The 15,736-nt window shown below is 38.8% G+C and overlaps 1 protein-coding gene across 2 annotated transcripts in view; it reads left to right on the plus strand.

The window, feature by feature from the left end:
- Positions 1-15,736, plus strand: part of camkk1a (calcium/calmodulin-dependent protein kinase kinase 1, alpha a) — a 77,271-nt gene that overhangs the window by 18,369 nt on the left and 43,166 nt on the right. For both annotated transcript variants that reach the window (XM_004076707.5, XM_020709044.3), the window contains exon 2: positions 14,013-14,434. In XM_004076707.5, coding sequence (XP_004076755.2) covers positions 14,114-14,434 — 321 coding nt within the window. In that variant the 5' untranslated portion in view covers positions 14,013-14,113. The remainder of the gene's footprint in view (positions 1-14,012; positions 14,435-15,736) is intronic.

Below are 15,736 nucleotides of genomic sequence, written 5' to 3' on the forward strand. Positions count from 1 at the left end.
GTTTAATCTATTTTCTCAAAATAAAAGTGGCTACAGCACATTCATGCTGTAACTGGTATCTTTTATTTTTTTCATTCACAAACATTAAATAAGTGATTATGATTACAAACAATATATAAAAACAATCCTAGATTTTGATATTCAAGGATTTATCTGTTGATGAATTATTTTTTGTATCAATCCACAAGTCTTGAAAGATAAAGTAGCAGAGCTGCATCTGACTTTTTTTGTATTTTTAATTTATTTTATTTTTGCAACCGCTTACAGCAACCTGTAATCTAAGGTTTTTCTGCGATCCAGAGACCGCATGTTCTGACTGGATTCATATTTGGTTAAGCAGCACATCAACATTTGTTTTGGGGCAATGCTAAATCATAGTTCTTCTGTACTGAGATGCACAGCATGTCTGTAAACATACTAATGTTGTTTGTGTGTGCTACAGCATGAACTCACAAATATGCAGCTCATAACTGCCAGAGCTAAACCATTATACGCAATCATTATGAGCTGTAACCAGCTGACTACAAGTAAAAGGATTTTCACTAATTTTACAAACCAAGAAGAAACATCTTGAGTCCTTTAAATAGCACATTTGCACTATAGCTAATCCCCATGTTAATCTAATAAACTGAACAAGTTCCGTTTTAGCAGGAAAGCCCTGGAGAAAAAGATGAGTGCACTTGTATGTGTACAGCAGGATCAAATGCTTAATCCCTTTGCAAAAAAAAAAGAAGAAGGAAAATCCAGTGTTTGTGGGTGTTTGTGAGTGGGCAGGTGTGTACATCAACACAAGAGCTGCTCAGATCCACATGGTTCCCTGCTTTTGCTCCGCCATCCTCCCAGGACAGGAGGAGGCTTTTACAGAGCCCACAGTGCTCACTCTTCATGCGCTTATTTTATTCAACAGCTAATGCAACCCATCCTCTAGCTGAGGAAGATTAAATGTGACAGGTAGAAGGAATGCGAGGAAGACCTAATCAACCCGTAGGCCCGGAGAGACTAGAAGAGAAAAAACAGGGCTGTAATTTAATATAGAACAATCATAGATGGTTTGGATTTCATTTTTGGGTCATTAGGCTTTTGAGTTTGGACTAGGGTGGAGGGCAGAGTGATTCTTAATTCGCGCGTAAACCCTGATGTGCAAATGTGATGTGCCTTTCTCTTATTTTTCAACTCACTCAACGGCATCGACATTATTTCCAACCTAGTGACTCGTCAGATCAAATACTTTGAGCAGATGACAAATGTTGACAGGAAAATGCTGAAATACGAGAACACAATGAATATTAATTTAATTATGGTCATTTTCAATTGTACCATGTATCATCACATATTAAGGATTAAAACCCTTTAATGATGTCCACTGCAGTGCAGTTTAATGATGAAACATGGAGTTCGGAAAACGATCAGCATGGGCTTTTTCCAAGATAAATTTGGAATAGAATTTAGGAATAAAACTTTATTTGATCCCTCAGTGGGGAAATTGGTTGGTTTTTCATAGTTTAAAAAGCAGCAGATAATAATGAAAACAACAGATAATAATAGATAATAAACAAAATTAAAAAACAATAAGTACCTTGCAGTAAAACCCAAGGAAATGTCCAGTGTCAATGAGACGTTGTAGAGTTGAACATATTTAGAGCTTACATCATTTTAAAAAATCTGCAGAAAAAAATCTAACCTTACCGTTTCAGCTCCTACTTTTATCTACAAAATAAACACATCTCTGCTATTGACCATGTACGTGTTTTGTCACCTCCTGGCCCCAATAAACTGTAATTTATTTGATTGTTTTTCCTTCTTTACCAACAAAAAACTTAATAAAGCTTTGAAATGATAGTTTGTTCTTGTGTGTTTACTGTATTTCTTGTTTTACTTCCTACAATGTTTTTCTTTGTTTTCTTTGCTGGCTGGGACTCAGCCATTTTTACCATTCACACTTCTGCATTTTTGTTTGTCTCTGTAATAACAATACTAATCAATAGGTGGGAGTACAGTCACGGATGCCGACATCGCAAACTTACAAGCAATTGGCTTTTAAAATTTACATCTTTTTTTAAGCCCATGTAAACTTAGTACTTTTAGAAAAAAAACACGTACAGTACAGACCAAAAGTTCAGACACACCTTCTTATTGAAATGAATGTGAAGGTGTGTCCAAACCTTTGGTCTCTACTGTATAACTGATGTTAGTGTCGCATTTTAAACTTTTGTTGTACATTTAATGAGGACGAAATTCCATCTAACATTACCCTGAAACAATAATGTCTAGAACTGATTGATTTGACTTTTTTAGCTAGAATTTAGCGCGACTCAAGGTAGTGACAAAGAAGGAAGGGCATGCTATGTTTGACTGAGCTGCAGTGTTTTTGTTAAATTGGTCAAGATGACATTGAGAACTGGAGCGAGTGAGTGTGACATCACCCCTAGAAAATGGCTGTATCCGAATTCCTTCACTACTCACTATTTAGAGCACTATAGTGCGTTCGCCATGTCCAAGTGCTGTCCGAATCTACAATTCCAAAATCAAGTGCATTAGAAGTTTCCCAGAAGTCTCTGCGAAAAACCAGCCGTGTTGGGTAAATTACTTCTGAAAAATAATTGATGACTTTATTAGTTACTGGATCAAAATTGAAATATTACTTTACTCATTACCTAATTTAAAATGTAATTCACTACCCGTTACTTTAGTTTCAAAGCAATGACCCCCTCATGCAAAGTAGGAACCTGGTTCAAGACATAACATGGTTTTATTTGAATTCAAACAGTGTGAAAAATAACACAAAAATAAGTTACAACACATGTGGTCTATGCCACTGCTCAAAGTGAGATGATCCTGTTACAGCTATATTTATATCTATCAAATCTGAAATCAAGCAACTCCTTTGAAAAAAACAATAACAATTTAATGCCTCCATGTTCATTTTTGTTGACTTTAGGTTTTCCATTACAATCAGTTGCACCGTTCTTTTTCTCTCTACGTCTGTCGTTTGTGCACAGTTCTGCTGGAAGCCCACACCCCTTCCACTTGAAAGTGGGCTCGGGAGAATCTGTCAAACGTTTTCAAACACTAACGACCACATACTTTTATTGAGGCATCTGATTGGTCAACTTGAACTACAGAAAAAAATATCATGAAAAAAAAAAAAAAATCCCAAGAACATGTTAAAAAAAGGGATCAGAGCTAGAATGGTCATCCTTACAAATAGAATGACTGAGTAAAAGCTGTTAAGTTCTCAATTGAAGTCTATGGGGTATTGGCCTTTATGGAGCCAGTGGATACTTCCTGTTTGGAATGTCAGGGGGGAGGAGTCATTTAGTTCAGTTCTCTTATACAATCATGATTGTGGGTCAGAGCCCAAATTTGTATCCTCCCTCAGGGTCCTGAAAGGGAAAAAACTGAAACAACACAAAAGACTACAAGGATGCAGCATAGAAGCCCAGCTTTGGGCTGTCACGCTAATGCTAAATAGATTATGAATAAGTCTAAACATGGTCACAGAGAAGGACCAGAGAATAAGAATGTCTAGAGGAAATACAGTAGATTTGTATACCAGATCCTTGTTATATTTGTTTTGTTGTTGTTTCATTTTGTCAAATTGAATCTTGCTGCTCTTTTTCTGTTATTTTTCATCTGAAATGGAATGACATATTTGTCTAGCATGTGTTGTGTTTTTGTCCTCAATCTGCTGCCACCATTAGACCAACGATTACTGCCACTGACCTCTGACTTCCCATGATAAATGCCATGAATGGTCCCTGTCATTTCATATGACTGTGAATTAGCTGCTTTTACACTGGGAACCATAAAAATGTTAGGAAGACAGAACAAAATGCAGTTAACAGCCGCTTAATACGACAATAAGAAATACATTTTGCACTTTTGATTAATAGATCAGCGGTGTTATTGTTAAAAGGGGCATGTTTTGGCTCTGACAGAACTTTTCACATCTCCTTCACCTTTGACACCATCGTGAGTAGATGTTGAAACTGTTTTCCATACAATGACAGTTACCGGTAATGTTTATTCAGGGAGGATTTTGGGGGTCAATAAGTGATGCAATTAAAAGGTCATGACAGAATTTAGCATTCTTCACTTTTTGAATCTCGTTATTTAAACAACAAATGTTGTTCATATTGATTGAAGACAGGATATTTTTTTTTAGTTTTATTTGATAAAAGCTAATACATAGTTTGTCTTAGTTCAATCAATTAATTTTTGTTCTACTTTTAACAGTTTTTAAGGTAAATTCAGTATGATCTTTTTAATGCAACTTCATGTGATCTAAAGCACCGCCTGCATGCAGTCAGCTTTTTGTCTATCAATTTCCTCTGGTTCACTTCTGATGCTCAATTTTTCAATTGAGCCCATGGCTTGCATTTTAGCATGATGCAAAAAAACAACAACAGAAAAACTTTTAGTTGAGCTCAGTTCCAGTTTAGCCTGCAGTCAGAAAGTCAATGATGGAGATTGACTTCAGTTACATCTTGGAAATCAAATATCAGTGACTAAGATGATTTTCCCACCAATCCCAAATTAGCTCATATCCTAAATGAAACCGCCCAGTATGCTTAGATAGAAAAAAAACATTAGTTAATGAAGAAACAAGATTATTGATAATGGAATTCTGTTAGCAACTTCAGACCGTACTGAAGGTTTACTTTCTTGATGTCCTGTCAGGAGATTCCTGAATGGACATAAACAGAAAATAATCAGTTTCTCTGAGTTGTGGACTTTGATGTTCTTTTTCTTCTCTCAGAACAGGTGATATATTACCGTTAACTATTTTGTATGTCATTCGGGCATTTAAATAGAGGAAATGCATGTGATGTCATTGGCTTACCAAAAAGTGGTGGCATACTGCCATTTCGAATAGAAACATACTGAATTAAATTCTGATATAGAAATATATTTCCTGTTTGGCTGCAGATGGTTGAATCATTATTTATTTTTTAACAGTTCATCATATTTGTAACTTTTGGTTTCCATCTAATATTCCATAAAACATATAAAAATAATGGGATTAGACTATGTCAGTGCTGTGCGTATAGCACTACTTCACTGAGTTGAGATTATATAGAGACCTCTGTGATTTTAATGTGTCTTATTAGTCTGAGACCAGCAGATGATGCAGTAGGTCATGTGGGGCAAGATGGTTACATATATTAGCTAATTGTTATAAAGTTCAATCTGTTAGTTTTCCAATAGGAGTATGGAGGATGGATATTTAACAGTCACTAGTTACAGTATGTCCGTTGTAAAGGTCAGATCTTGCAGCAGTTTAAACTAGTTCCCTTCCCAGTATCTAAGACAGCCTCATCTGCATACATGAGGATTCTTGTGCCTTTGAAAACAAAAGAAAAATCAATTTTTTATAGGGTGAAGGATGATTTTTAGAAAATAAGTATCTCTTCACCGAGTTGAGAATCCAGCATTTCAAGGGACAAGAGTGTGTGTAAAGGTATAAGAGTAGAAACAAAAACACGTAGAAACTCTTGCATACATTTATTGAGGATTTTTTGTAAACTATTTAGTGCAACAAGCTCTCCTTCAGCCTTAATTGGATGGTTTTCACATGCTTTCACATTTTCCTCATGCTATTTTAATTAAAACATTTATCTTAAAAGGTCATCTTGCTGTGACACTTGTTTGAGGTGAAACACAAAGCTTCTAGCCGTCTTCTTTACCAGTTCGGTAAATACTGAATCCGCTCCCTGCACTTAATCAGGGTTTCAAATTGCAAGCAAGCATGCTTTGACAAATTCTAATTTTCCTGCCTTCAACTGAAGACATTCTAACTGGATTTTGTCCTTGAATTGTCCTGCTTGCTATCAACACACATCTGATAAAAAGGGAAGGCAAAGGGAAAAGTGGTTCCTAATGGAGACCAGATGGATTCATTTGTTCACAATAATAGCTCATCTTGTCTGTCCGGTGTTTGTCCCGGTTGAGGCTTCTTTTTGTACAGCATGTCTTTGCACTTTTCAGAATAAAAGATGATTTAATTGGTCTGTTTTCTGTTCCTTCTGTTTATTTGCTAATTAAATAAAAACTGTGCAATTATACAAGTTTGAAATTTGTATCAGGAATCAGGAATTGGAGCCCCGTGAATGACCAGTACCCAAGGACGTCAGCACTTAAAAATGACTGCTGCTACGGTGGGGATCTTGGTGTGGGGATGACTGGACACTCTCCCTCCTTCTTTTTACATTCCATCATCCATTTTAGAAGAACATAAACAATCACTCGAGCACAGGTGTTAGCTCACCTTTGCACAAAAACTTTGCGTGATCGAATGAAATATTTCACACTAGTTGGTTTGAAGGCACAGGTATGCGTGTGTGAACATTATCTGTATTGTGTACATGTTGACATGTGAACATTTTTGGAGCCAACAGGTATGTTTGTGTGGACAGGCCCCGCCCTTATAGACCTGTATTACATCCAAACCTAACTGTAATGATTATAACCATCCAGTTTAATGCTGCTTCATGGTTCTACCCCCCCCCCCCCCCCCTAATCACCCTCCTATCCCCCCCTCTCTAACATCCCTCTCTCTTCTTCCCTCCTTTCCTTTTCCGTCCGGTCCAACACAAAAGATTTTCAAACAGGATTAAAATGAATAAAGTTTGGCCTAGATTACAAAAGGTGTTTAATCAGACATACCTCTGGTTTGTCAGAAGATTCACAACCCCTGTTGTTAAAGTAAAATATGTCCAACACAAGAGGCCTTCAGCTCTCATCTGTTTGCCCAGCTGTTGGACAGGACAAGTTAGAAAAAAAACCCACAACAACAAAGAAATGGCTTAGCAAATGCCACATAGCTGCAGGCAGGTTTACCAGATGTGAGGTGTACTAAGGTTTACAGACAAGCCATTCACAACCCATTCCACCGCTTTGACTAGAACTCTTTGACACCGCCATGAACATTTGCAGTGGGCACATGACCATGTGACCTGGACAATGCAGCAATGGTCTACCATGCTGTTCACTAATGATGTTGGGTCACCTGCATGTTCTTACCTCTAAAAACCTTTCAGAGACCTCTCACAGAGGTTGTTCTACTTCTGCCTAAAGACTGATTTTACGATTTTTCAACAGTCATAGTGACCTCACAGAGGCCAGGTGAGGAGTGTAAAGTTTTAAAGCATATCTTTATATTTGTCTAGAAAATCATATTTTTAAGTATTTTTTATTATTAAGCATTTTAGTTAAAATTAGGTTATTTTAACTGAGGTTGAAGTTTTTCCAAATAAAACGTTTATTTTGACAGAGCCATTAGTTTACATCTCGTCCTGTTAAAAATCATCCAGGCTTTTCTTGACTCTTCCTCCAAGCATGACATACCTGTTGTTAGAGTTCTGGATTTAATCCATGGTCATCCACTATCATCACCATAGAGGCAATGCTGTAAGTTTATCCAGTTAAATTTAAGAGTGCCAAGGAATTATAAAATGTGTTTTTGTTGTTAGATTGTTGTGGTTTGGAGTAGTTGTTGTATTTCAAATTATATTTTGGTTTTAAAGATATACTTACAATAAGATAAAGCTTTATTGATAACTTGATTGATAAATGTTTGTAAAAGTTTTTACTGAACATAAATGAAAAATTGTAAAAAAGTAAATGGTGAATTTTTCAATGACTCAGTCTTCATTTAACACGGTTTAACTTGGTGTTTAGTTAGCAGTTTGACACGCTGAACAAGAAAATTACAATACTAAACTAATGAACATGGTTCAATAAAGTTCATAGTGTCTGTATTGATAACTGACTTCTTAGGTTCTTCTATTATCAGACACGGTTGTGTTTTTCACATACCTTACATGTTTCGACGGACATCTTCCGTCTTCGTCAGAGTCATCATCAGATGGATGTGACGTGACGTATATAAAAACAGATAATTGTGGCTGAGGCGGAGTCACCTGTAACACTTTTGACACGTGACTCCGCCCCTTTATGGTATGTGAAAAACACAACCATGTCTGATAATAGGAAAACCTAAGAAATCAGTAATGAATATAGTATTTTTTGCCATTTATTATTAGTTATATCAAAGAGAACTTTTACACATTTCATTAATATTCAGATAAAACAGAAGAAGCACTCATGTAAAAAGCAATATCCCTAACTTATTTGGAGGAGTGCATTTGAGAAGTGATCTCTTCCAAGTGCTGGAAGCAAGATGTTGGTAAACATCAATAATGTGGGGTTTGTGTGCGCTTTATGGTCGCAGGGTCGCAGCAGAAGTGCTTATCTCAAATTTCTTTATTTGAGATGGATGAAAGCAGTGGCAATAAAAAGGTTAGAAGTGGGAGAAAATATCAATCCTAACAAGAAAAAAAATGGCTCTGCGTCCCGGATATGTGTGCTTTTGCAAACAAATAAAAGTGTCAGTACAGCTGAAATAAATAACCAGAGGGCATCCCCACCACCATCACCACCACCAAGACAATGCACATACACGCAGAGGTCCTAATGGTTCTGATGCAGAGACGATCTGTTTCAGCAGACGCATAATCACTGGCTGTGCCAAGAATTAGGAATGTGATGACAGCTCCACTTTGTTTTCTAAAATGAGTCAGACTCAGACAAAGAGCTTCCCCCGCTGCCGGCCCATGAAAGGCTTCCGCCCGCTCCCACAAATTCACATGATGGGAATTACAGTCTTTCAAAATTATGAATGGAATTGTTCAAATAGTTTTTGTGCCACCGGCAATTGTGGCTCAAAACTAGAATCCTTCCGCAGCCTGACATTCATGCTAAGTGGGTTTGCTTGAATAAATTTAGGAATATTTTAGTGTTCTTGTGATCTGGGGCATAAATGAGACATAATGTCTTGTTGCCAAAGCAGGAAGATTAAAGACAGTTGTTACGTTGCTAAGTCATGACTATCAGGCTAAATCACTGACGCTTCCTTCACCACCATCTGCTTGAGCAATGATTGCTTAGTTCCACAGTTTCTTCTTCCACATGCAGCAGCTTAACAGAATTTGATGCAAAACTTAGGGATGGTTTTACTGCACAGGCTGAATGTCTACACTTTTGTTTTTATTTTCTAAAGAAAATACTCTTATTTCGTTATTTTTTGCAAGGGAAGCCAAGCGCTAACATTTTTTAAAATGCTGTACACAGTTTCTACCTTGAGTAACTATTTTGCTTGTGCGTCTTCTTCAAAAGCAGAAGCTTTTATGTCTGTGTCGTCTCGTTGGCCTCTCTCATCCCTCCTGCCGCCATCATTTACTCTGAGGTTTGCTGTTTATTTTACAGTACAAACCTCAGCGAGGCTTTGACTGTTGCCTTGGGTTTGAATATTCAGGAAGAGAAACTTTAGTTGACATAACCCATTCTGGCTCTTGATGGTTTTTCTTTCTCTTGACCCATCTGATGAATAAAGAGCCTTCTGCTTCACAGTTTGAAAAATCAAGCTCTTTTTGTACTCTAAGTATACATGGGGAAAAATACCCTACAGGCTTCTGAAGTCCATGTTTTGATAATTATTGTGATACCAACAGTGTTACCCGTTAACACCAGACATCTAAATAACACGCTCTTTGACCTCCTGTAACTCCTCGATCGTTCCGCTGAAATTACGCGGAGACAAACAGCTTTTTCATATCGACTTTGCAGCGAACACATTACTAAGGTAAAGTGTTGCATATCAGCACAGTGGGCGTCCGTGGTGCAGCAGTAGGTCGACCCGTGATAGTAAGATTGCAGGTTCGATTCCCGCCTTGCACCCCCATGGGTCGAATAGTCCTTGGGTAAGACACTGAACCCCACCTAACCTCTGGTGGTAGGTTCGCGCCAGTGTTCAGCACCGGAGCAGACAACATTGTGTGAATGTGTGTGTGAATGGGTGAATGGGACTGTGACTCTAAAGCGCTTTGGGCCTTCGAGAGAAGGTAGAAAAGTGCTATATAAGTATACGCCATTTACCATTTACAAAGCGGCTTTCTCCGTGACAGAATCAGCGGATAAATGTTGATGACATAAACGATGTTTTAGAATTTTTTTCCAATGTTGTGCTCATGTTCATCCATGTATTTGTCATTTATGCTGCACTCATACAAACGAAGAATGTAGCGTTTGAACATTTGTGGCTGATTATTGACCTCATCTGTATTGGTTTATATTTGTGTGTGTGAAGGGGGGGGGGGATTTATACATTTTCACATTGGTGCCAAACAAAAGAGTTTAATGCACAAATAAGACATTGCTACTTTAATGTAGCAGTTCTAAAATACAAGTATTGTACATGCAATCCATTCCTCCCCGGAATAGTTCAAAAGACTTTTGTGTAGAAACCAGAGTAGCCACTCTAATGTTTATTTGTGTGTGCCTACACACTGTACAATCATGACTGACGTGAGCGACTCACCTGGACATGGTGGAACAGTTATTTTTGGATATGAAAAAGTACCTTTCTGGCACACTGTAGTAATAGCATGACATGTCCCATTTACTGAACATCACTGTAGCGCTCCTGCTCATCTCCTCTGTCTTAAGACGGCATTGCCTCAAGGGATGAGCACGGACCTTGGGGGCTCCTTTGAGCTGAAAACACTCTGGACTCCGCCTGGCACTTAGAAATATGGTCGGCCTTGGTTCATTTAGCGTCCGTTCAAAATCTGACCCACATATAGGAGAGCTTTAATATTCAGTGTCTGTGCCACATTTTCAATGACTTGATATAAATATGCTGATCAAAAAGGAAGAAAACTCCAAATAAATCTAAAATAGATTTCATGTGGATTACTTTGTCTTTCACAATATGTGGCTTTTATTTTTAATTTTTTTTAAATTGAATCGGTTAGTTCAAAATGGGCCCAAGTCCAAGAGGTTTGTTTTTCCAGGAAATGATTTTAATTGCATGGCTTAAAGCAGTGGTTCCCAAACTGGGGGGCACGGAGGTATTGCAGGGGGGGCGCAGCAAGGCTACTGCTTGAAGCAAGCCCACACCAGTCACTGAAAAGATGTGGACATTAAAGGTGCAGTTTTTGTAGTGTTAAATGTTCAGGATTTTATTTTTTTCAGAGAGCTGGTAAAGTGTAAAAGGCCACTTTCATGCAGGAATGGAGTTTATAAGAAGATGTGTTGAAAGCCATGAACACCATTACATGGTAAAATTTTATGATACATGATGCAGTGTCACTTTTAATAATTGTATAGGTGATTTTTTTTTTTTAGTTTTGTTCAGGAAGAAGTTGCCATTTTGTATGACTTACAATGTTAAGTAAAGTGGAGTTTAGAAACAAAGGATTTGTATGTTTGTGTCAGTGTGGGGGGGCTCGAAAATATTCTAATCTTCAGAAAGGGGGGGCCCTGCAGAAAAAGTTTGGGAACCACTGGCTTAAAGGAAGGCTACACCAAATGATTAATACTTTACCCAGATTTAGCACCAGTTCGTAGCTTACAAATGCTATAATATGAAGCACCTCACTTTTATAATTTCAGAGGACTAGCAAACTAAAGTCTCTGGACTTGGGCCCTTCTTGAATTAAACAGTGGTGCTGCCATCTATGAGATACAGCAAAACCGAAGCAAGAGAGGCCAGAGTCAAGGAATTTAGCACTTAATGCATTTTTAATGTCAAGCATAGTCAATACATTACAACGGACTTGGGACTTTTTTGCAATAATCACATAGCTTTTCCCTTGAAGACTATAGAACATAATTTCTCTATTTTGAAAAATTGTGGACTTGGATTTTCACCGGTTCCATTATTGGAAACATGCCTGCTGTAGTAGATTTGACTCAGCAACTCTTGTGCACTAAGAGAAGACATTTTCCTCTTCTGTCAGACTCTGACTAAATAACTTTAATTAGAAATAACTTTCATAGTTTTGATGATTTCTTTTCACCCAAATCACAATCAAAATAATTTATAAAACTACATACTGAGACAAGGTATTTATGCATTACTAGTTAGATGAGGTGTAAATTCAATGTGTGCTTATATGTATTTAAGTGTTGCAAGTAAAGAAATGCCTTTTTAGAATAATTTGGATCTTTTATAATTTTTTTCATGAAAAATGTTAATTTTGTACCCCTTAATTGAAGAAAACATGCCAGAGAATGGTTGCTGCTATGATGAATTTAATAGATTAATGTATCAAAAACAAGCAATAAAACACAGCAAATAAAGCCCTAATACATGAAAATCAGCAGGAGGAAGTGAACTCAGATTATGCTCCTTCTTTAAAGTAATTTTATGAAATCACTGGCTAATTCATTAGGCACACCTATGTACTGCTTGTTAAGACAAAATTTGATCAACCAATCAGATGGCAGCAACCCAATGCATTTAGGCCTGTGGACATGGTCCAGCCGATCTGCTGCTGTTCAAACAGCATCAGAATGGAGAAGAAAGGTGATTTGAAGTGACTTTAAACGTGGTATGATTGTTGGTGCCAGATAGCTTGGTTTGAGTATTTTAGTAGTAAGTGTGCTACTGGGATTTTCACCCACAACAATTTTTAAGGTTTACAGAGAATGGACCAAAAAAACAACAACAAAAAAACAGAAAATATTCAGTGACTGGATATTTTCTGTGGGTGGAAATGCGTTGTTGATGCAGATGTTGAGGCAGATGGGCTAAAGCAGCAGAAGACCACACATGGCTTGACTCCTGTCAGCTAAGAACAGGAAACTGAGGCTACAATTCACACAGGCTCACCAAAACTGGAGAGTAGAAGATTGGAGAATCATTGTCTGGTCTGATGAGTCTAATTTCTGCTGCAACATTCAGATGGTAGGGTCAGAATTTGACATAAACGACATGAAAGCATGGATTCCTCCTGTCTTGTATCAATGGTTCAGGCTGGTGGTGGTGGTATAATGGTTTCGGTGATATTTTCTTGTTACACGTTGGGCCCCTTTGTACGAGTTTTTAGCATGGTTCCAACACCACAGCCTACCTGAGTATTGTTGCTGACTTGTCCACTCCTTTTTGACCACAGTGGACCATCTTCTGATGGCAACTACCAGCAGGATAAGGCACCATGTCATAAAGCTGGAATCATCTCAGACTGGTTTCTTGAACATGACAATGAGTTCACTGGACTCAAATGGCCTCCACTGTCACCAGATCTCTACCCAATAGATCAAATTTGGGATGTGGTGTAACAGGAGATTGGCATCATGGATGTGCAGCCGTAAAATCTGCAGCAAATGTGTGATGCTGTCATGTCAAAATGGACCAAACTCTCTGAGGAATGTTTCCATTACCTTGTTGGATCTATGCCGCAAATGATTTAGACAGTTCTGAAGGCAAAAGGAGTTCAACCTGGTACTAGCAAGGTGTTCCTAATTTTAACTTAGTTTATATGATCCGTTAATGTTTTAGCGTATCTCACAAAGGTTTAATATAATTATCATGTCTATCCGATTTCTGAACTTGTTCGATCTTAAGGGTTGAGGGGCTGCTGGAGCCTAGTTACTGTTGGGTGAAGGTGGGGTTCACCGCTTGAGGAAATAGAGATACCAATTAAACTATGAAGCATATTATTTGGGAGTTAACCAAAGTGCACAGAGAAGACCTACACATGCACTAGGAGAACACGCAAACTCCACACAGAAAGAACCTAGCTGGGATTCAATCTAGAGCCTTTCTTGCTGTGAAGCAGGAGAGCTAACCACTACACCACTGTGCAGCACATCATTATTTTATATTAAAAGAAATCAAACCGCCACTATAAGTAAAGCAAACATATATTGATCCTTTTTTGCTGACACACCTGAACACATTCTGAAAAGAAGGGGATTAGGTTAAATTATGACAATTGAATTAAAAAGAAAATCAGTACAAGTCTAGTTACAAAGTTATTCTTTACTGTAACCCTCATCTTACTGCTGATGCTTTATTGCATTACAATAAAAACTTCTTTTTTGTTTAAAAAGTAATAATAGATTACTCAACAACGGAAACAGGTTTTAGTTGAAGTCCTAATTTTCACTGTTTTTTAGCATATGACCTCACAGCTTGTTGCTCTGTTTCTTCTTTGCACTTCCAGGGAAGCCCTGACCTCCAGGACCACAGGCTGGTCTGGGACTGGTTGGCGCTCCTGGCTGTTCCGGGGTTCTCTCTCTGCCGATTGCTCCACCCTCGGCCATCATGGCGATGAGTGGTGACCCCGGTTGCGAGAGGCTGGAGCCCAACTCTGCCGCACAGGCAAGCAGTCTCTCAGACTTCATGGCTGCCATGACAACAAAGGACACTGACGGCTCGGCTGCCAATGGTGTGAAAAACAGCCAGGCTCAGCAGTGCGGGAGTCAGACCAAGAGGACCCAAGTGCTGCGGCCCAACCTTACCGGCAGGAAGCTGTCACTCCAGGAGAGGGGCTATTATCCACCATCAGGGCAAATGCACATCTCTCCCCGTGTCTCTCACAGGCCCACAGTGGAGTCTAAACGGGTGTCCATATCAGACTCTCAGGTGAGGCTGACACTTTCTGTAAAGCACCAACACCAGGAACGAGTGTTTACTACACAGAAATAAAATTACTAGCAAACACATCTCAGATCATATAAGCAGAAGGGGCATGGAACTCCCCAGAGTCTAACACCTGTCATCTGCGCTCCTCTGGTTTGAAACTGTGGACAGGAGTGCCTGCTTTTAGGTGTGACAGGTGGCACAATTGCTGGGAGTGAGACAAAAACTGAGAGAAAGCAACTCCATCGCGCCTGTCACAAGGCAGACAGAGCGAGTATGTACTGCAGCCGGATACCTCGACGCTGTCACACATGATTCATGGGAATGTGAGCAGAGATGTACAGCCGGGATAAGAGGAAGCATCTCTAACCGTTTTACAGGACAGGGATGGATGATATCTAACATGCACCCAAATGCTAAATACATTTGATTCTGAACCACCATTTATGAGAATGATTGAATATGATGCACAGGACAGATTGCTTTCTGCATTGTTTCAGATCTGGAGGGCTCATGGGGGAATTTCAATTGGTTTTAAATGTTATACATTTTCCACTCAAACTGCTGAATCAGAGAAATAATTACCGGCCACTTTCCCGCCAATTCATGCATTTCACAAAAAAAGTCATTATCTGGTTCCGGTGCGCTAACTCTTGATATCTGGTGTATGTGTCATCTGGCAATGGATGACTTGAATCTCCATTTGTACTCGCTTGAGTCAGCAATCAAAATTCATGAGAACTTCCAGGATGTGCAGCTCCTCTGAATTGAACAGACTGCTGCCTGACGCAGATGCAGGGACCCGTCTCTCTGTCCCGTCGCATTCTTCCTGCGCGGAGCCATAAAATAGCCTTGTCTTGGCTGCGTTTCAGCTCCCTGCATCTGCAGGATGACACGGCAGAGAGATGGCAGCATCCCAGCATGCACATCACTTGGATAGTCACTTTCTTGCAGACTTGAGGGGATTACATATGCTTCACTTCTTGACCAGATTCAGGGCAAAGAAGTCACAGGGTGGATGCTGACAATCTGGATCGAAGGATTGCTTTCTGCTAGCCTACAAGTGTTAAAGAGGGGTCCAAGTAAAAAAAAAAATCATGACTGAAGCCTTTCATGTTCACAAAAGCCCAATTTTAATGTTTTTTGTCATGCTTTCATTCTGCTGTTTTCGTCAACTACTTTTTGTTCATCTGAATTTCTGGTTAACATTTTTACATTCCAAAATCCGCTGCTAAAAATAAAATAGAAATAACTCAAGAATGTTATGTTTTTGTTGTACTTGTGGCCTTTTACTGAGGATGTAGG

The sequence above is a fragment of the Oryzias latipes genome, chromosome 14 (genome assembly GCF_053564925.1).
Source record: "Oryzias latipes strain Hd-rR chromosome 14, Olatipes_Hd-rR_3.1".
NCBI classification, from domain to species: domain Eukaryota; kingdom Metazoa; phylum Chordata; class Actinopteri; order Beloniformes; family Adrianichthyidae; genus Oryzias; species Oryzias latipes.